Source organism: Lipophrys pholis (genome assembly GCF_963383615.2).
Source record: "Lipophrys pholis genome assembly, chromosome: 16".
Classification (NCBI taxonomy): Eukaryota; Metazoa; Chordata; class Actinopteri; order Blenniiformes; family Blenniidae; genus Lipophrys; species Lipophrys pholis.
Window position 1 is genome coordinate 19112343 of NC_137634.1, and position 22556 is coordinate 19134898.

The 22556-nt window shown below is 40.9% G+C and overlaps 2 protein-coding genes across 2 annotated transcripts in view; one reads left to right on the top strand and one right to left on the bottom strand.

Moving 5' to 3' along the window:
* Positions 1-1262: 1262 nt before the first annotated feature.
* LOC308122153 (putative fibroblast growth factor 1) lies at positions 1263-5777 on the bottom strand. The gene is made up of 3 exons (XM_080483821.1): positions 4852-5777; positions 3953-4056; positions 1263-3773 (listed from the first exon to the last, which is right to left on the bottom strand). The coding sequence occupies exons 1-3, from the start codon at positions 5102-5104 to the stop codon at positions 3588-3590; spliced, it is 543 nt and encodes a 180-aa protein (XP_080339947.1). The 5' UTR covers positions 5105-5777; the 3' UTR covers positions 1263-3587.
* Positions 5778-15078: 9301 nt separating this feature from the next.
* LOC308121372 (rho GTPase-activating protein 26-like) overlaps positions 15079-22556 on the top strand; it is a 77863-nt gene continuing 70385 nt past the window's right edge. Inside the window, exon 1 of the mRNA XM_080482570.1 lies at positions 15079-15716. Coding sequence (XP_080338696.1) covers positions 15563-15716 — 154 coding nt within the window. The 5' untranslated portion in view covers positions 15079-15562. The remainder of the gene's footprint in view (positions 15717-22556) is intronic.

The window sequence follows — 22556 nt, forward strand, 5'->3', positions numbered from 1 at the left end:
TAGAAGTAGCTTTCAAAAGGACTCTTTTTCCAAATTTGACATTTGAATTAAATAATAGTTCCACTCTTCTTTACTGCAGGTGACAAATGTGGCGTTTCCAAATGAATCTCCTCGTAGACCAAAAATAAATCTAAATATGGAACCGTCTCTAAGTAAAAAGAGTTTTTTCCAGTTAGGACTGTAACATTTGCCTTCATAGCTATCAATGCTGGTTTACTTGTATGTTGGACATGTAGAAAGAAAGAACAAAAAAGTAACGTAGAAAACTGTACATTTTCTAAAACTGCGAGAAATAGCAGAAAAACAAATTTAAAGTTAAAAATAAAGTAAAATAGCTTTTTAAAAATCCCACATGAAGGAGAAACACCTAAAAATCACAAAAAAATGTGAAGCAGCTAAAATGGCTAAAACACAAAACCACTTTGAAAGATAATAAATAAAAGCAAAACGCAGAAACAGTCACAATAATGAAAATGTTTTGGAATGCTAAAACAAATGAATAAGAATGGTTTGAAAAAAAAAGTCAAACAGCTAAAACAAACCCAAGATTCCTGAAATGGCTCAGAACCAAGACGGAAGCCCATCAGAAATAGCATAAAAGGTAAAATAGGCCAAATGTCTTAAAGAGTCAAAACCACTGAAATGGCTTGTCACTCCTGTCAGTAGAAAATGGCAAAGAAAAGACTCATTTTGGTCATAAAGCGTTCAATTCTCTGGTAATTCATTTTCCATAGAGGCCGACTATAATATTAATACTGAAAGGTAAAGTAAGAAGTATGTAAGTCTGCTCAATATGAATAAGTCACACTATCGTAACAAGAGGAGTGGTTACATGGTTCATTAACCCACTGTTCCTGCTTTTCTTTGTTCATTATTCCTGTTCTACAAATAAAAAATCTCATCTACTATTACAATTTCTGAAACTTTCTTTGATTTTTTTTTCCCCCACCGGAGAATAAAAAACAAAAATGCCAGGAAATAAATCTTTTTATAAGCAGCCTAATGTAGCTAAAATATTTAGACGTTTCAGTGTTTCAATCAAATCTCTTTATTACTTAAATGTTTAAAGGTGCATGTGTGTAAAATAATTAAATCAATAAATCCATAGATAGATAGATAGATAGATAGATAGATAGATAGATAGATAGATAGATAGATAGATAGATAGATAATGAAGCCTGTTGCATGAAAACATGTTGACATGCTGAAATATTAAATAAAATGTTAAAAAAAGGGATAGAAAAGTACAGTGAAACTTGCTTCCCATTTATTCTTTAATTGATTCATCACAATACATATTCATTCTACATTCAGTTCATATTATATGAATAATTAAAAAAATATACAATATGTATTACTCCATGAAAAGGCGACTTGTTGCCTTTTTTCTCCTTCAGTGTGCTGATAAATTATTGTTAAACTGTGCCACGGTATTGAGTAAATTGAAATCTTATTGTTGATAAAACTTTCAAAATAAATATCCAAACGTTAATTTAACTAGGCTTAATGTGACGGACCGATTAAAATCTGTATTGTTTTCTGTAGTGAAAGTAAGACAGGAAACCACACTTGGTCCATCGCTGCTTCCTGATAAATACAATCACATTGTTCACCTTTTCCTCTAGAAAACACAAAACATTTGGTTTCTCTCTGTCAGGTCTGCGCCTGTGTGTCTCACCTCACGTTTCCTATTAACCAATGGTCTTCTCCCTCTGTGTGCTCCTATCTGTCATTACCACTTCCTCCTGGGTCTTCCCTGTGTATTTAAACCCCTCTCCCTCGTTTGTCTGTGTCAGCGCATTGTGTCGCTGCCGTTTCCTTGTGTCCCCTGGACGTTTTCATGGAACTCTGTGAGTCTGCACTTGGGCCCATCTGCACACGTCCTGACACTCTCTTTCTCAAACCGTTCATGTAAAAATATAACTGTTTGAATTAAAAGACCAATGTTTTCATATCTGTCACAGGTGGACAAAAGCATTATAAAGAATTGTCTCTATCTAATGCTTTTAATGCTACAACACCATGTAGATTACATGATCCACTACATTTGAATGATAGAATCGTACTACTTTCTCTGCACTTTCAGTTTGGGTGTGACGTCGTCAAATTATCCACTTTTATTACAATGGATTGATAGAAACAGACGTTAAACAAAATCTCTTGTAAACTTCCCTAAACCTGAACATGTGTTCGGGGGGGGTTCTAGTCCTGTGACATGGGGGTTTGTCTTCCACTACACAGAGAATCGTCTGTGCTAGATATGTCCGACTGCGAGACTATATCTGCATCAAAAGCTCCCTTTGCTTCCTCACTGCAGTGGTATTTCAAGCCAGGGCTCAAAGTGAACACACATTTATCAAGGCTGACGTCCACTGAGGCCTCACATATTTTCTCATGGAGCACATGTTCTTAGAAGCAGAGAGCATTCTGGGTATTGGCTGATATGACGATCACATACAGTGGCTTGCATGAATATTCATACACCTTGAACTTTTCCCACATTTTAGCGTATTACAGTCACCAAATGTAAATAGATTCGATTGGGGTTTGATGTGATAGACCATCGCAACATGACTCATAATTGTGAAATGGAAGAAAAAATATAAAGAAATATTCTTTTAGGTTTTCTTTTCAAATATGACACTTAAAAGTTTGGTGTGCAGAAGTACCGTATTCCTCCTCCTTTGTCTGTACCAGCTTTGCACATGTAGACACTGAAATGTCCATTCTTCTTTGAAGAATTGCTCAAGTTCCATCAGATTTGATGGAGAGTGTCTGTAAATAGCAATTTTCAAGTCGTGCCAGAGATTTTTAATTGGATGACTTGGACTTTGACTTGCCCAAGTCATCGTGGCTGTATGTTTGGGGTCGTTGTCCAGCTGGAAAGTGAACTTCCGCCAAAGTCTCAAGTCTTTTGTGGATTCCAAGAAGTTTTCCTCCAAGAGTCTGTGTCGCCATCCATCTTCCAATCAACTCTAACCAGCCTCCCTGTCCCTCCTGAAGGAAGGCATCCTCGCAGCATGATCATGGTGGTGTGTTCAGGGTGATGTCCAGTGCTACTTTGCTGCCACTCAAAGTCCACAAAGTTCAATTTAGGTCTTGTCTGACCAGAACACCTTACCCCCACACATTCCCAACGTGGCTTGCTGGCAAATTGCCAGCAGGAGTTCTCAAGGTTTTTGTTTCAACAACGTCTGGTGTGTTTATTGTTTTTCTTGATGCTATTTGCTCACATATCTTCTCCAATGAAGGTCTGAGGCCGTCACAGAGCCGCTGGAGATTAAATTGCACACAGGTAGACTCTGTTTACTAACTGGGTGACTTCTGAAGGCCCTTGGTTGCACTGGATTTTATTTCGAGGTATCCGAGGTGTATGAATACTTTTGCAAGCCGCCGTACTCACTGTTTCACCTAAACCTCACCAAAGTAATCTGAAATATTTATTCTGGACCCATTGGTTTACAACTGTGAAACAGCATTTTATATTTGCTTTACCAGCATGTATTGATTTGACGTGACCTTGTTTGTACCGATAATGTGCATGAAGACAACCATGGGGTGGGTGAGGTCCCTGCTGCTGTCTTGGTTTACACGCCACCTGCAGACCGCGGCAGGAAGAAGACGGCCTTCTGGCCGTGGTGGGTGTCCGGTCCCGCTTTGGGCTGGCCGTTCCTCTTCAGAGCCACATACCAGCCGTACTTCTGAGAGCGGTACGTGTTGTAGTGATTCTCCTCGTACTTCTCCAGGAAGTAACATTCGTCATTCAGTATTTGCTGGGACAAGAAAGAAAGTGTCAAAAGTAAAGCATGACGTGACTTGGTCAGGAACAATGTTTCAAAGGGGAAATTATTGGACGCGTTTTTAGTTTGATTGGGAAACACATTTTCGATGCTGCAGGTGGATATTCGTTTTTGTCTCGTTAAGTTTTGAACCACAAAATGCAGAAACTCACCGATCCATAAAGGCTTCCGTTTTTGTCCATAGCCAGGTATCTGCCTGTCGTCTCCCCTCTGATGACCACGATTCCGGCGCTCACAGCCTTCAGCCTCAGGACGTCTGCAACAAAACACCTGTGTCACCATTACAAGGTCAAACTCAAATTATACAACACTTTTCATACAAAATACCCGGTAATACAATGTGAGGAAACACAATCTCACTGTGGAAAAATAACAGCCATAATTTGACAATAAAAGAAAAGGAGAAAAAAACAAACAGAAAACACAAACAAAATAATTAGACGTGACAGTTAAATTTCAAATAACTGAACGTATGACTACTAATACTAGAATATGAGAAAAAGAACTGAAAAAGAACTGAATGATCACGGAGACTGGATGAAATATGTGTGACAGTCATCACATGGGTGAAAGAAATACAGTTCCAAACACAACTCAATATATCTAGACACTCAAAATACACATTTCAGTTAGAATAGGTTCTTTAGCAGCTTCAGGTGAACTGTTTAGTTCAACAACTCTTCTGCACTCGATCTTTGGGATGGATGCACATTTTGACTTTTTGTTTTGGTTTAGTTTTTTGCATAAAACACTATGGAACTTAAACTGTGTTGTCAGATGAGTGAGCAGGATTGCACAGGTTTAAGTAGTCACAAGCAGATTCTTACTACAAACTAATCCACGCATGACAAATTGGGATGTTTGCTGTTGTAAATGAAAAGTTTGAATCAAACTGCGAGACTAAATATTAAAGCATTGATCTGCTCAGCTTTATGGTAAAAATGAGGTTCTGCTTTATACCTCATGCACTCTACCCCCCTTTATTTCTTAAAATACCAGCACAGATAGATATCAAAAGAAGTAAATGAAAGGAGTCTGGGTTATCTCTCACCATAGGAGTCATTTTCCTGCCTCCCACCGCTCACGGTGCCATCTGGTAAAACTCTGAGGTGATATCCTCCGTTCTGACTGTACAGCTTGGTCAGTGTGCGCTGCTCCTGTTTGGACATGTCCAGGGAGCCTCGTCCAAAGGGCAGCACTGTCACATCTCCCTCGGACATCCTGCAGCCGGTCTGAGGAGAAGATGAAGAGTGGCGTCCCGGTGTCTGCAATGACAGAGAAGATCCCATGTCTTCACGCTTCATGCCACCTGAACCTTGTCTGAGACCTCAGAGAGAGCGAGAGAGAGAGAAGAGGAAGGGGGAGGACGCTGCCACCATCATTACATGATAACAGGAAATTCTCTCATTCCTTGCCTCCCACAAGCACTCTAGATCGGTCTCCCTCTTACATACTTTCAAGACGCACATTTTTAACAAAGGGACAAAACCCAGACTGGGATGAGATCTGGACGGCGGCCAGGCAGAGCAGCAACATGACCCGACTTGTTTTCTGAGTGAACATCACTTAGATCCTCTTTTTGGAAAATGATTTCCAGATGGTGGTGATGTAACTTTGCACCTGAGACCGGCGCACAGCCAGACAACAAGATAAATAACACGTGGCCACAACAAACGATAGCAAAATCTGTTGTGGTGTCTTTACCTCCCGGCTGGACATGTTGCAATAGCCAGTAAGTATTTTATATTAACAGAGATCACATTTTATCAGCCACGCACATCACAGGAAGCAATGAACTTGAAATCTTTCCACAGCGGCACCCGGACTGCCCTGTTTGTTTTGCTCTCACACGCCTCTTCAAAAGCGTATCCAAAAAAAAACTATTAAGACTTTTTTTCTTCTTCTTCTTTTCAAGCCACAAGGTCTTTTTAATGAGACTCCACAGCAGCAGCAACTATCAAGAGGTCTGTCCATGTCAAAAGAAGACACAGGCAGACTCGGTCTGTACAGCAGCTCTGCTTTCAGTTATCAGTGGAGGTGTAGTTACATCTGGAATGTCTTGGAAAAATAAAAAAATAAAAACCTGAGAGGAGGAGGGAAGAGAGAGAGGAGGAAAGTGAAAGCCATGAAGACGACTGCGAGGCCTACCCGGCTTGGATTTTTCCCTGAGAACAAGACCTGGAGAGGAGGTATTACAGTGTATGAGAGTGTAGTCCAGGGACCTTTGGACAGACTGGCAGGTGGTAATGACGTCAAAAGACCAGCCGATGACCAAGTCAGAGTCATGCGTGGGAGGAGAGACTGAACCTGTGTGTATATTTTGATAGAGTTCAGCTGCAGAGTGATGTTAAAGGCAAAGGTGTAGCAAAGTTGAATGGGGAATTTAAAACATCCAAAGTGTGCTCACAGCGTTTTCAGCCTCAGATGTTTGAAAATGAAGGATGAAATGAGTTTTTATTGTGCATTTATTTGATTTCCAGGCTTAAAACAAAAGCTAAATTGTTGCACATGTTGTGCTGTATTACGCTGTAGTACAGAAACCATCGTTATGTTCAAGAAACCAGTTTAAGATGATTTGAGCTTTGAGACTTTTCTATAATCTCAACCCCATTCTCCTCCAACTGCCGGAATTTTCACCCAGATTACTGTCACTCACTGGATATTTCAGGTTTTTTTTTAGATAATTCTTTCGCAAACCTTACAGACGATTGTGTGTGAAAATCCCTAAGAAACCAAATTACCCACTCAGGAGGAACATGCAAACAACCCACAGAAAGGTCTTCACAATGCCCCCTTACCATTTCAAGACACATTTACATCTTGTAACTCAGTAAACAACTCAAAGCCAGTAGGTCAGACCTCACAAATCAGATATTAGTTTTGTTAGAAATGTATTTTGCCACCTGTGTATGTTTGGTGGGCCCTGCCTCACACATGTTGACTGTGACCCTGACATTGGAGACATGGGATTTGAAATAGTTAATGATAACTAACACAGATGCATCAGTCACACACAAACCAGATCAACCAAATTCACATGAAGGTAAAGACAGCATCGCTCTGCTTCCCTGTCATCAGAGATCCCGTGTTCCACTTCTCACATCAACAACTTCAGTGTAATGAGTCGCTCACCTACCTGCGAGAAAGTCATGTGACTTTGCCCCTGATGAGCCAGCATGCCCCTTTTTCTTACTCTTCTTCACAGAGGTTTGGATGAACCAAGCTTGTTTTGTTCCTTTTGTGCCAAACTTTTCCCCCCCCTCTCGCCTTCACCACGGAAGTGACCAGACTAAAGAGGCTTAAAGTGTATTTGTACTCCCTTCACCTCACCACCCTTCTAACAGCGTCGGAGGACTCATTTTAACAGGCCAACGTCACGACTAAAATTACCACCCCCTACTAGACATAGAGGGAGAGAGAAAGGTTGAGACTGAGTGACGCAAGTGTCCAGGCTATGGGAAACCAGCAGTCTGACTGAGCACTGATACATTCTTACAGCAGTGGCCTCCTGGAAACACTGGTGAGCAACACAATATAAACATGAGAGAGAGCCACAAAAGGAGTGACTTCAGCTCTCAGAAATAATCTTACATAATTGTAGCTCTCCCACATTCTGGACCAGGGTTACTGCTCAAAGGCTCTCCCACACACACACGCGCACATGCACCGGCACACACACAGATAACATTACACGATGTACCGGACTTGCATTACATTCCTGCAAACATCCTCCGTCACGACCCAACTGGAATTTAGAATAGTCCCACATACAGGAAGTGTATATTCAGCAACATGCATGTGTCATATCACCATTATGGTGTTTGATCTTAAAGATTTCATCACCCAAATATAGTAGTAATTTAATATTATATTATCTAAATATAATTGAAGTCCTGGAAGTGGTGAGGTGGGGTCTCAAAGGGACATCCTGCATCAGTAAGACAGTTGCAGGTGCACTACTGTTCTTTCTTTGGATGACTTTTGATGGACACTGACCACTGGACACTTGGAACAACCTAAAGGAGCTTCAGATTTGGCGATTATCTGACTCCACTGTCACAATCTGACCCTTGTCAAACTTCCTTGTATCTTTAATTTGCCTATTTTCTTGTTTTTAATATCAACATTGTTGACAAAATGTTCACTAGCTAATGTATCCAAGCCCTTAGCCATAATAAAGAGAATATCGGTGTGATTTACTGTCACTCCTTTGGCTGATTGATGTTTTTTTCTGTCATCTTACAAGTTGAATTTCTACTGGGATCAATGCAATCTATCTGGCTGGTTCATCAAATAGAAAATACATGCATTGAGTAGTTTTTCTCCTCGAATTGCATTAAAATTGCATTTACTCATCTGGTAAATACAGAGTACCATCCTTGTCCAACCGCCTATGAAACATTTAATTTATTATTTCATTTAACTATTGAATGTCAGCCTTCTGATAACATGAAGTATGCTTTGATCACAGAATATATTTATAGTAAGGGGAGGGTCCTGACAGGGTTTAATTGTGCAGGATACATTTAAATGACTTTCCTAAGACCTGCCTGCCATCAACATTGTGAATGTGTTTCTATTCATAATCTATATTTAGATGCTTAATGCAGGGTGTGGACATTTTGTCAAAATTATAGAAACGGCCTCCAAGAATGTCAGTAGGTCTATTTTTGCTCCTTCTCATTGTCTGTCTCTCATCTCTATGACAATAAGATGTTGATGGATACCCCCCAAACCCCACCCCCCACATTTTGAAATCATTTCCAGTCAAGTCAAATAATCCCGAGATGAAACACTCTTGCTTAAAATGTGCAACATACGGTCACGAAATGAGCCCAGTCCTTCCTATCAGCTGCTTATCTGCTTTTTCAAGATTCTTTACCTTCACTAACCAGGAGATGGCAGAAAAATTCAACACTTCCCACAGAAAGAAAAATGAAGCCGGGTGTCTGAGACAGGTCACTTTGGACTGATGCTGCTTAAAACTGCAGAAGAAAAACCTTTATAAGCAAAATATTAGGCTTGGTTTGACCATTGTGTGTTTGTGTCTCTTTCTTATTGTCACTGGATGACTTTGGATGTTTGGGCCAGTAAAACTCACCTTGAATCTCCAGCAAAGAAGAATTTGACTACAACTATTGTAAGATTGTAGGCAGCAAACTAAAAATGGCATTAGGTGAAAAGAGCATTTACATTATAAAAGTGTAATATATTTTCTTCAGGATTATGATAAATGCATGAAAGTCTTAAATGGTACTATGTAAGACTCAAGTGCAAAAAAATCTTTAATTCACACAGTTACAGTTACACTTTTTGGTGTGACATTGTGAACAATTCAATCCATTTTTCCTAATGTTATATATATATATATATATATATATATATATATATATATATATATATATATATATATATATATATATATATATATATATATTAAAGAACAGACTATTTCATCATGCAGCAACTTTGTATCCCAGCTGAAGAATCACAGTGATAATGTGTATTTTAGACACTGACTTGCAGTTTGAGATATCAGTACGTCTGGAGAGGTTCCACAAGGATGTTTGTTCATTATCATGAAAAAATAAAATAAAAAATTCCTGCATTTGAGACATGGCGTAAATTTGAGTTTAACCACCTCCATAATTTTCTAAGATCAGCTGTCAGTGCTGTATTTCTTTTTTGCAGCTCATGCATACAGAATAAACTGGCTGATTCTGGTTGTTGAATTCGCCTCCCACTGTACTCTCTTTACGACAGCCTTTAAATTAATGCTCCAGTAATGACAGGCGACTTCCTCTAAATGGCCATCTGACTGCAGCAGATGGAAAAATGAGCAAAGACAGAGATGCTGCATTTTTGGCAGCGGAAGCGACGCTTCTATATTTGAGCTGTTTTCACACATGAACCACAAACACGGGCTGTGCATGTGTCAGTGATTTCTACAGTACACGATTATGGAGATGCAACGGTATCATTTATTGTAATTAATCTATGACTCTGACAGTAGCAGAGCTGGTATTAATAGAAAGAGGACTATAAATGAGTCAGTCCACTGATTAGTGTTCAGCAGTATTCAACGGAAAACCAGTATCAGAAATAAATCTGTCTCTTCTATACTACTTTATTTTATTCAAGGTTGCAGTGTTCTGGTGATGATGGGGTATTAAGGCAGTGTACAGGCCACTAGGTACCCATCCATCACAGGGCAAACACAGAAAAAGACATCTGCAGGCAGTTTACAGTCACTAATTCACCTCTTTTTTTGTTTGTTCTAATTACCGTTCTGGCTAATTGGACTATATTTTACATTTCTTGTTTCAATGGCTAACTTGCAGTCTGGTGGGTTGGAGGGGGAGACTTTCTTTCTGTGTGTTGTATTTTCTCTGTGCATAAAAACAATAGAATGTGTTTCAAAAAAACTAAACAAAATGGAGACTACTAATCTTCTTCTTCTTCTTTTGGGTTTAATGGCGGTTTACATCCATAAAGTTGTCCATCTATATTGTTTGCCACTGCTCTCCTAGTCCCTGATGACTGTTTCCCTATCTCTTATCAGCTGCTTTTTCCTCCCTGATGACGGTTCTTCTTCTTCTTCTTCTTCTTCTTCTTCTTCTTCTTCTTCTTCTTCTTCTTCTTCTTCTTCTTCTTCTTCTTCTTCTTCTTCTTCTTCTTCTTCTTCTTCTTCTTCTTCTTCTTCTTCTTCTTCTTCACTATTGTTCAACCGCATTTGGCATCCGTGAAGTTGCACTACCGCCATCTGCTGGTTCCACCGAGTCCATACCATTCCCACTGCTCCAAAAAAAAAGAAAGAAAGACAGAAAGACATTCCCAATTATCTCAGTTTTTAAAAAAGAAAGTCACACGACATCATCAAACGACGCAGGCTGTTGCGACTTCACGCACGTTGTTTCGTCCACCGTGTACAGTGTACACACTGCAAGCTCTTGGAATATACAGTAAGTCGCTGGTTTTGACCTGGAGATTGAGGGAATACGGAGATGAATGATCCAGCAGCAGGAGGTGGACATGCAGGACGTCACTGGGCTGCTTGGTCAGACAAACAGACTTTATTTGATCAGATGGTGCAGTATATTCCTACGCTCCAGCGGCACAGGGAACACCTTCACACGCTTCTCCATCACGGCCAGGAAATTCAGGACCGATGCTGCACCATTCATAAAGTGGAGTGCCAGTTGATAGACCAGCAGGGCAATAGCCATCTTTATAACAATCTGATGGAGTCCATGGTCTTCAGACTGGAGACAGAGCACCTGAGTGTGAGGGATGTGCATCGCACTAAAGCGAACTCACTGGAGGAGGAGCTGAGGAGGGACGAGCAGACTGTTAGAGGAGGAGAGGAAAAAGAACACCACCGCCTCCTCAGACAGACAGGAACACCAGAACACTGCGGAGGATGTCCAGCAGGAAGCAGGGCAGCGCAGGAGGCACCTCCTTCAGAACGTGGCTGCTATGTTTCAAAAGGACTCTCGCTCAGAAACTCTCCACCTCACCAGCAAAGACGTGGCTGAGGAAACGTGCCCGGATCTTGAACCAGGAGAGACCCGGAGGTGGAAGGTCAGAGCTCTTGCGGAGACGCTGGAGCAGAAACTGAGAAATGGCAGCTATTACTGCGAGGGTCAAACAAGATGAGAGGAAGATGTCGGTGTGGCAGATATGGATGAAGCAAACTCAGCAGGTCATTCAGAACTGGAGCGACAAGAGAGTCAGAGCCCATTGGTTGGTTTGCTGGGTTATTCTGGAGCAGAAAGAAATGGGATGCTGCTGCCATGGACTCTGTCGTGGTCCTCCCTGCGCCCAAAGACATCCAATTTCAGAGCCGTTATTTGAAGCAGACGTAGTGAGACCAAAGTCAATAAAGCGCCTGGAGAAGTTCAACACTCGGGCGTCATTAATGAATATTTCAAGATCTTCTACAAACTCCTGGAGATAAAGTCACATCTTTTACAGAACATTATCAATAAAAAAAAAGAAAAAGAAAAAACAAATCTCTATTGCAACAATTATTTTGATCCTGATCACGACCAAAATTGAATGGGTTCTTCCTTCGATCGAGATGTTCCTGTGTTCCAATTCTCATGAAGATTCGCTCAATCGTTGTTGAGACATCTTGTAAACAGACAGACAGACAAATAAACGTGGATGGTTTTATTGCCTCCTTGGCGGAGGTAATAATGAGATGTTTACCATCCTAAAATGTAATAGAAACATCATAAATGTAACATGAGACACAGTTTATGTTTCAAAATGACTTTATATACAGTATGAACCTTTGGAAGCTGTTAGCCTCGTTTCAAAGGTTAGACATGTTTTGTGGCTCCAGTTAAATTTGATTTGGTGGAAAAATCCCCAAAAAGGTTGCAGAGCCCTGTGCTGCACATTGAAAGAGGAAACGCTCGGGTAGAGTTCTGCTTTAACTTCTCATAATCAGACAGATATGGTTGAGTTTCACCTGTTTGCTTTCATTAGGTGTTTCTTTAAACATGGAAACGCTTCAATACTATTACACAAAAACTTGATTGCCATTTACCAAAGGAAATGTATAAGCTGTGATGGGGTTCTGAGATAAGTCTGCCTTTGGCTCAGTCTACAGATCTTATATAAAAATGATCTGAATATACATTTTAACCAACTCTCAGATATCTGAAATAGTGAATAAAACCTTAAATCGGCACAAAACCTGAGAGATGAAAGTTCCGCTCTCGGACTTACGGATCTGTCTGCACAGAAGTCAACCTTTGTGAATAATCGTCCCATAATTGTCTGATTCTATTGACCTGAGGGTTTCATTCCCTCCCGTCAGTGTCACGAGTTCTCAGCCACAGTGTGACCCTGGAGATGTTTCCCCTGTGAAACGATGTATTCGTGGCTGCTTTCGTCCATGTGGTTGATGTCAGTTATTTTTACTTTGATAAACTAGTTTTATTAATCTATTTTTTTAACATACTCTCTCTAACTCTCCTAAAATTATTGTATTACTGCTACTATTTTCATTATTATTATTATTATTATTATTATTATTATTATTATTATTATTATTATTATTATTATTATTATTATTATTATTATTAATATTAGTTATAGGCTCAGACACAGACTGAGAGGAAACCCACACACAAGAAAAACATGCAAATTGGTACACAAATGCCCAGTCTGGATTCACACACACAATATTTATCGCAATGATTTGAGAGTGCTTACCACTAAACTAGTGTGCAGCCATATTCTGCGTGCAAATAACTGCATATAATCCTAAAATTATATCATTGTTTTTTTTATGAAGTAAATAATCCCAATTTGTAATTTCCCCTGAGATAAAAAATGAAAACAAATAGTTCTGGAGCTTTGGGACTCATCTCAAGTTAAAAGATGCAAGATTGTGTCATTAAATCAATGTAGTGATAAAGTTGGTTCACAGCAAGAAAGTATAGCATTTATTACAAATCACATTTGCACTATGAGAATGTTCTAATAGACTAAGATAGTAAAACAAAGCAGCTTATTTCAGTCGAATTAGTTCCATTAGTTCTAATTGGACCGCTCGGCGCTCTAGTGGTTTGCACACTTGATTCACTACAATAAAATCCCTGGTTTGATTCCAGGTTGTACCAGAGGAGGCCTCTCCATCCTTCCGTTTTCTCTGAGTACTCTTGATTTACTTCCACATCCCTAAAGTGTGACTGCGAGGCTCATCAGTGACCCCACATTGTTTATAGATGTGGATGTGAGTGTGTCTGACTGTCTGTCCCTCTGTTTACTCTGTAATGGACTGGTTGTCTTCTTATCCATATAATAATTTATCACAATATATGTGATTCCATAAACGATCACACAGTCCATGAAGCAAAAGTTATTATGGTGTTACGTCCTGCCACCAGGGGGCAACAGAGGTGACGCTGGAAATGACCTCACTGTCTCCTCCCACCAATAAGAACCAGGAAAAGATCGTCTATTAGTAAGAGGGTGATCCACCACTTCACCACTAGCTGAGCTGGACATGAGCAGAATTGTGATGGCTATATTTAACACTTAACCAATACGTCACATCTATTTTAGATATGTAAATTACAAAAACGAGCACGGGGGATTTTGCCAGATTGATTTGAATGCATGTATTTGTACAGTTTACTTGCTTGCAATATTGCATATTTTCAATTTTTTTTCTATTTGTTCAACAATCATTGATGATCCATCACATCGTTTAAGAGTAGGATTAATTAATGGTGTTATGATCGTTATTCTTATTTCGGACATATATACAATGACCATAAAGTACAAACATTTGCTTTGCATTGTTCACTTTCATGTAGCACAGTAACAATGATCTGCAGTCAAGTGGTATATCAACCATTTGTACTAGAGGTATATAATATAATACTCGAACTGGTGTAATAAAGCACTTTAAAATACTTTTCACGAATCAAATTGTATTCTTACTTAAGTGCAATTTTAACCATTTAACTGTCTTGGTCAATTTTAAAATCATAAGTCGCCACTAAGTAAACTTTAAAACCTTTTTGATCTCCACTTTTGCTGCCAATAACTTGAGAAAACAAAAACTTGTTTTATACTTATAGTCGTTCACAAAATAAATCGGCAAGTTGTAATCCTATTATACTTCATTGTTCATCTTAGAAATATGCTTTGAAAGTAAATATTATATGTGTATAATAAAAAGAGAGTCGCGCTGAAATTGAAGTGCTCCATTGTTGACAAGGTCATTAGCATCAGTGTCAAAGCCACAATGTGACGGTGAAAGTCTAATTACACACGTGCTGATTCTGTTGTTTTGACATTTCACTGTGTCGAGTCACAATTTTGCTTTGGGAAGTACTCACTGGATTAGCTGTACAGAGGCCATTCCCACTTCCTAGTTACTTACCCAGTTACGAGTGACCCTTTAATCTGAAAAGTTGCATTACCTTCTTTTTCATCCAAGCTAATAACTGACTGAATCATATATAATATGATCCAATGGGGATGCTAGGATCATTTCCAATGCTTGGCCGATTAATTTAACTTAAAAGCATCATAAATAAACAATAAAACCATGCTAATGCACTGGTGATGGTTAAAAAGTAATGCTCAACCTTCGAAAAAAACGTCGACGTAGTGAGCTCTCTTCTTGCCATATAAATCTTTGCACAAGAGTATCCGACTCCAAGCTCCGCCCACCCTCGGTCAACTCTGCAGTCCGGTCACCTGATTGGTCGAGTGAGCTGTCAGTCAGGGATTATCCGTGTCTGGGTAGGTTGGTAGCGGGCGGTCTGGTCTGCGGCGCTGAGCTGAGCCGAGCGGGGCAGGATTCCGAGAGAAAGCATCGCATTTTAAACCGCCCAGGGAAGATCTAGTTTTGTTTCATTTGGGGGTTTTTTTCTTGCTCGTCTCCATCCCTCCCTCCTCTGTTTCCACTCTGTCCGGTCCACAATGACCCGGTTTCGAGGAGTGCAGCACCGGTTTACCTGAGCAAGTGGACAGCTTCTCCTCTTCAAACACTTCTGACTTTTTTTTTTTTATTATTATTGCATTTATTCATTGGATGCTGCGTCGGATTGCTGCTTGTGTCAACTCGAGGAAGAGTGTGGTTATGTAGGGAGGATACCTGGTGTTGTAATTGGATTTCCCATCACTTCCAGTAGCAGCAGCAGCAGCAGCAGCAGGTCTTCTCCTCTTCCTCCTCCTCCTCTTCCTCCTCTTCATCTTGTTCCCCACTGCTCCTCAGCCTCCTGCTGCTGAAGATGGGTCTACCTGCCCTGGAGTTCAGTGACTGCTACCTGGACAGCCCACAGTTCAGGGATCGACTTAAGTCTCATGAGCTGGAGCTGGACAAGACCAACAAGTTCATCAAGGAGCTGATTAAAGACGGCAAGGCGCTGATCCAGGCTCTGAAAAGTAAGTCCAGGTGTGAGCTACATGTAAACTAACAATGTGTGTGTGTGGTGGGTGGGGGGGGGGGGGGGGTCACGTGGTGCAGGTGGGCTGCAGAGCTGACAGGTCTCCATCAGGTGTGTGTGTGTCTGTGTGTGTGTGTGTGTAAGATATCCCTGCTGTGCTGCAAGCAACATCTCCCACTTTCATTTGAGTCATGTGCAAACTTCACACTTTGCACTGTGTGTGTGTGTGTGTGCGTGTGTGTGTGGGTGGGTGTGTGTGTGTGTGTGTGTGTGTGTGTGTGTGTGTGTGTGTGTGTGTGTGTGTGTGTGTGTGTGTGTGTGTGGGTGTGTGTGTGTGTGTGTGTGTGTGTGTCTGATAAGACACACATAACAGAAGCTGCGGTAACTAAGCAGTGCACAGTGTCCTCTCCAGCTGTCAGCACATTTGTGGCATTTACAGGTGGCGGAGTGTGTGTGTGTGTGTGTGTGTGTGTGTGTGTGTGTGTGTGTTCATGTTTCCTCATCACTGATCAATATCATGTATGTGTAATTGATCAGTCCCACCCTCACTGTTCATATTCCACGGCTTTAAATCTCGAACAAATGCAACATTTCCAGGAGCTGCCCTCTCTGTTTAACACGTTTATTCCCCAACTGTGGCCTGTGACTGTCGATAACTCAACCGTGTGACTTTGCGAGGAAACAAGAACAAGTCACCAGACATGGTCACTTGCCTGACGATTGGTTCACGTTGCAAAAATCCACTTCACCAATTCAGAACTTGTGCAATTTAACGTGATCACCCACAGCACATCTCTCATAAATTCTGCATTTACAAAGGTAATAACGTTCATTTTGGCGTCCGATCAGGGATGTCTAATCATGGCAACCATAACACAACATTGACACCTGAAACTAAAGTAGCAGCACTGAAAGCTGAACTACATGAGCATCACATCCATACTGTGGATGTGAAATGATGGAAAGCCTGCAATGATGTGAGTGATACCAGATTCCACTGTTTTCCAACTAAATATTAGGTTGTTCATTAAAAAAAACTTCATTACATGTGAATGTTTTCAGAATGAACTCTCACGACTCCCAACTAAAAAGGAAAAAAAAAAGAAGATCTCTGTGTGTTTATAAGCTATTATACTACCATTGTCGTTGAGGTCAGATGAGTTTGACACAGCCGCATTAAATGTACGAAATTTTAAATTTGAATGTATGAAAAGTTTGTAGTTTGCAGTGCTGTTGTAGAGTTGCTTCTAATAATTTGGCAACCACTCGACACACACATACGTGATCGGTGTCGAAAATTAGAAACGCCTTATTATGACAAGAACGTTACAGTAATCCAACACGAAACAACATTAAAAAAACACAATGTACCTTCAACTCATTTTAGTGGTGTTAACTGCAAAAATAAAAAAAAATCGATATATTATACTGTAGAAAAGCGTCCCGAGACGTGACGAGGTCTCACACACTCCAGTGCTTCTCCTTGTTTTGTCTGGCTTGCTGATAAAAGTCTGGAGGACGTGTCTGAAACCGCCGCTCCACCTGTATGTGATATGAAACCCGAACTGAACGTGGGATTTGTTTTTTGTCTCAAGCGAGAATGTTCCTGCCCACTTCTTCTGACCACATGCTACCTTTTCATTTTGAACGCAGGTTTCTAGCGGACGTGAGCTGAGATATCGGCCATGCTGCCATTAAGGCGTCGCAAACAAACTACCATTAGCCTAGAAGCCATACTGTCACTGCAAACCAATATTAAACCGTTATCGGAGAAGTTTTTGGACATTTTACCACATTTATGTTGAAATTGTGGCGATTTTTTGGTCTTATAGTTTGGTTTTGTGAAAACAAGGACTTTTATTTAAAGACAAGCTCTATGAATTTAAAATTTCAAGGTTATTCTGGCAGTATATTACCGGCCAGGCACACTTAAGATGAAATGATATGTGGCCCCTGAACTGAATAAAACATGAATAAAACACTAACCAGCTCAGATTTATCATTCCCATGATAAGAGTCGACTATTTCAGAGTGACGATCATTCATCAAAAAATTAGGCTGAAGAGAAAGCACCGGTTGGATAGAAGGTATTTCCTGCAGGTAGTGTTTATATTCAGATAAATAGTTGAGGCGAGGCCGGCCTCGGGAAACAAGCCGAACTTTCCACCTCTGTAACTTATCAGCTGCACCATTAAAATCGGAGCAGCTTCATTCCTCGGCCGCAGCAGAAAGCTCCCGTCAGCTGACGCCCGGCCGCAAACACAATTCTTCTTTTGTCCCGTCGTCGGATCCAGAAATCAAAGTGAGGTCTGGGTGAGAGCGGGGAGCTTGTTCTGCATGGGAGCTGCCCAGCAAAGCAGAAGTCAGCAAATCTTTGTTTGTTTAAAAAAAAGAAAAGAAATAAAAGCACCGTGCAGAGCTGGGTGAATCAGTCGCAGCAGGTTTTTAATTAGTTTTTCTTTTTCAAGTTAGTCAGTTGCGAGCTGCAGGAGGATTTGACTTCCCGTCTCCTTCTGAATGCATGTTTTGACATGCGTTCGCTCATCAGTGGGATTTTTTTCAGAAGAAGCCCTCACCTCTGGAGGAGCTATACAGCAGCGACATCCTGTTCGAGGGTGTCAGACTGATTAAAGATGCAGAGACATGCTTTTGACACTTGTAGATGGAGACACTTTAACAAAGTCTTACACGTACAGACAGAAATGTGTGTGTAAGTGTGTTATTTAAGGGCAGATTGTCATTATTGAAATTTTGGCTTTTGGCTTCAATGCTGTCATGATATGGTTCAGTCAAATAAATAAAATTTACTGGCTGAGTGTATATATATATATATATATATATTTCAAATTATAACAATATAGATATTTCAAATGTACTTTTTACTACTTCCATTCTGTATCATTTGTCTATCATATCAACCTGCTGTGTGTTTTGAATCAGCTCTTTGCGTCATGAAATATTCGTCAAGTTTTCAGCGTTTTAAGTTTATGATGCGGATTCCAGCCAAGTTTAATTAAAAGACCAATGTTTCCATGTAAGCATACACTTGTGTATTCTGTGTCATTACTCCCATAACTCTGTCATGTTCTGGGTTAAATGCAACACAGATGGAATATTATTGACCGGCTCAGGACTCATCAGCAGCTTATAAAATGAGGTGAAGGTGTGAAACCAGCTCCAGGAATTCCTGCATCTTGCACACAAATGGCAGTCTGAGTTTTCCGGCCCTTGTTGTGTTAAAGAAATTACAATGGTCAGATGACGCAGTTCATTTACCAATTGATTTTTTCTTTTTTTAAGTGTTTGGTGCACACCCAGCAGCAACACTTTTCAGAAATTGTGTCAGTAGTTGCACCAGGGTTCGTTTAAATCTGAAGAAAGGTGGACTGTGAAGACGCGCTCGTCCGTGTCCGACGCCTTATCATTCTGCCGTCGAGACGGTACTCCTGAAACGTGAGGTTGTTTTTAATGCGAGTATGGATACAGTATTGCGTTGCTTCTGAAATATTTAGGACGTGTGTTCACTCTGCATGCGGTTTAAAGTGTGCAACCTGAGTGCGTGAGAGTGTGCCGTTACCTTTAATGAGCTGATGGGATGATGCCACCAGATGGAGGATTAGCGTGTCAGTAGGGCAACACTGATCCGCTGTACAGTGAAACAGGGACAAAGAAGTACACGCAGTTGAAACCTGGAAAACTACATCATCTCTTAAAGTTTGAGCTGGTTGATCAGAAGTTGTGGACATTGTGTGGGTTTATATATTATGATGGGTATACGCTGCGGGGGGGGGGGGGGCTGAATGGTAAAAACTTTTTTAGGTGTTTTTTTAGGTTAGCCAGTAAAAAGAAAACTTTTTGTAGATAAATTTTTCTCAACATCGCCTGTAGCGAAGACGTATAGCTGTAGAGGAATGACTTGGCGAGCCTGAATTGGCTGCTCGCCTCCAGAGTACAGTGCATCAAAGGCTTGACCCAGAAGCCCACACATTGTTCAGGCATGTGCGCTCTGTTGCGTGCCGCTTGCTTGGGTTAAAAAACAGCCCTCCGCCCACTACAGTCATGTTGATGATGGCTTTGTTCTCAGGCGTTTTACCCCAACTTCAAACTTCAAATTGAACCTTGAACTGCCCTCCAGCAACCTCACAAACAGGCGGCTGCAGGCTAAGTGGAGGCTGGTGCACGGAAAGAAGACGGTGGGAATTCCCTGCGACACCCTGTCTCAATGCACAGACCCCCTCGGCCTCCTCTCTTTACCCCCTCTCTGCCCTTCTGTAGCCACCCCACTGTGTCGTTGGTGAGTAACATTAAGGGTAATAGCAGCCACTCGCCAGCTCGGCTGTCAACCGTGCTGATAGATGAGGGTCAGAGACACACAAACGCACAACGCACCATAACTAATTCTCAATTATGGCACGAGTGAACCCTCTTTTCAACCATCCAGAGCCTAAAGAGGAGTATGTGCCGGGGGGGGGAAGAAAGACTACAGTGTGCAGGAGACACAGAAGAGGTGGGGGTGTTGTCTTCAACAATAGCTGTTAAAAGCTGACATGGCCCTATTTTCTAGACGCAGAGCTCGGAGCGGAGCAATCTAGGTTGTGAAAGTGTAGGGGAGGATGGTAAAGAAGAAGGAATTTGGGACAGAAAAGGGAGGTGTCCTCCAGTCTGAGGGCATTCCTCTACATACAGAGGCAAAGAGGAGAAATGTGTGTGTGTGTGTGTGTGTGTGTGTTTTTGAATCCATGCATGATATTTTTTGCAAATGTACATCATGTGCCATTTCCACACCAACACATTTGGCTGTGCAACGAACATGTGGACGCGCGTGTGTGTGTGTGTGTGTGTGTGTGTGTGAGAGAGTGTGTGTGTGTGTTGCCGCTGCGGTGCAGCACAGTGGGGGTTGGGGGTCTTCCTCCAGTTTGTGACGTAGCGTGGAGGAGAGGGAAATTAGGGCACGACTTAGCTCAGCTCTTTTGCTATTGTTGCCTCGCTTTTGTGACAGGAGACGCTGGCACACACTCTTACACTGAAAGAGAGCAGACATTTGTTTACTCGCCCAACATCTGTCAGCGTAAATCACCCTTTTTTGGAAATGAGTTGATTTTTGTTCGTGATAAGAGTATTTCAAAAAGAATAATTTGGAGTTTAAATGCAACTTTAAATTGTTCTTTAAGCTATTTATACTTGTCTTTACTTGTTGTTAATAATAAGTGTTGCTTGTATTGTGTTGTACAGAGTGACTTTTCCAGTTCTTTGACTTGGCACACGTTTCACGTCGGATGCTCTTCCTGATGCAACCGGAGCAGTTGAGGTGAAGGGCCACCATCGAGGAGCCACTACAGCTTCTGGTCACAAGCTTTGATTCCTTCCCTCTATGCCGCCAAATGAGTCCTAATTAAATCGATTACCTGTCTGTGCCCATTTCCGAGGGTTCAATAGAGCTCTGTGGGCAGAAAATGTCAGTAACTCGCATTGAGTCATGTTACAGATGATCAGACATAATAATTAATGTACTTATTAACTAACATTGCAGATGTGGTTGTCAGTGTATAGATTCCACATCCATGATTAGCTGAGTCTTTGATGTGGAGATTTAAAATGGACTCCAGCCGGACCGCTCCTGGTAAATATTTTAGCTGGGGGAGATCTTTAGTTACGGTGCCTGGCCAGTAAGTTAAGTCACCGCCTCGATGCAGCGTGTCATTGCTCCAGTGCCTTCTTGCATGATGAGTTGAAGTTTATTTGGAGGCCTGTCGTCTCCAGTATAACCCCCCCCCCCCCCCCATATATGCATATAACAATGTTTTCTAGCGTGCATCTTCAGGTAGTTTCCACATTGTAAGAGGTGCAATATGTAGGTATATTCGAGAGAGAAACCCCCCCCCCCCCCCAAAAAAAAACACAGATGTACTTTCAAGATGAAACGCATTCCGAGATTTTACAACTTGAGTAAAAACGTCACCTGAGGAACTGAAAGAGGAAGTCCTGAAGTGACAGGCTTCCCATGCCATGTTATCATTATAAATGCACTTACAGTATATGTGACGAACATGAAATACATGAAACCGTACTCTGACCACAAAGTTGCACTTCTGTTAATGCAGAGCACTGAGATCATTTTAGTTTATCGTCAGCGGTCATTAGGCTGCGACTGCATTGAATAAATGCTTTTTGAATTTTCAAGTTGAACAGTGTGAAGTTAGTCTGCAGCTGAGGATACACAACGGATGGATTTTTATTTGTCGTGAACATAATCAAATATAAACTACACCTCGTTAGATTATGGCACAACATTGAAATAAATGGCAATCAGTTCATGGAACAGAAAGCTTATCCAATCTTTTCCTAACATCACAACATAAATACTTGTACCATAGAAAAGAGAAGAAAAGATAAAGATGTTAAAATGTATCTCACTTCGTCCCTTTGTTAAAAAAGAAAAACAACAGTTTATGTAAGAATCCTCACTATAAATAGATGTCGATACAAGGAGAAATATGCTTTTCATATTTATGTTATCTATATGTATCTGGCAGTACTACATGTTGATATAGTAATAAAAAGACTGTTGATACAAACTGAATTTAGAAAGAGAAACAAGACAGAAAAAGACTTCCCAGGAACATTAAGACCTGAAATGGAACAAAGGACACTTGCAGCTTTGTCCTCATTCCCATTTATTCCCTCGTTTTTGTACATTTCTATCTACATGGAATCAGTTAAGAAGCTTACCTTCCTCTGACCAAAATAACCCTTCTGCCATTATAACCTGATTAGGTCGCAGTCGGACTAATAAACTATTTAACTAAATATTCTGCTTCATTTTCTTCAACCTGCAGTT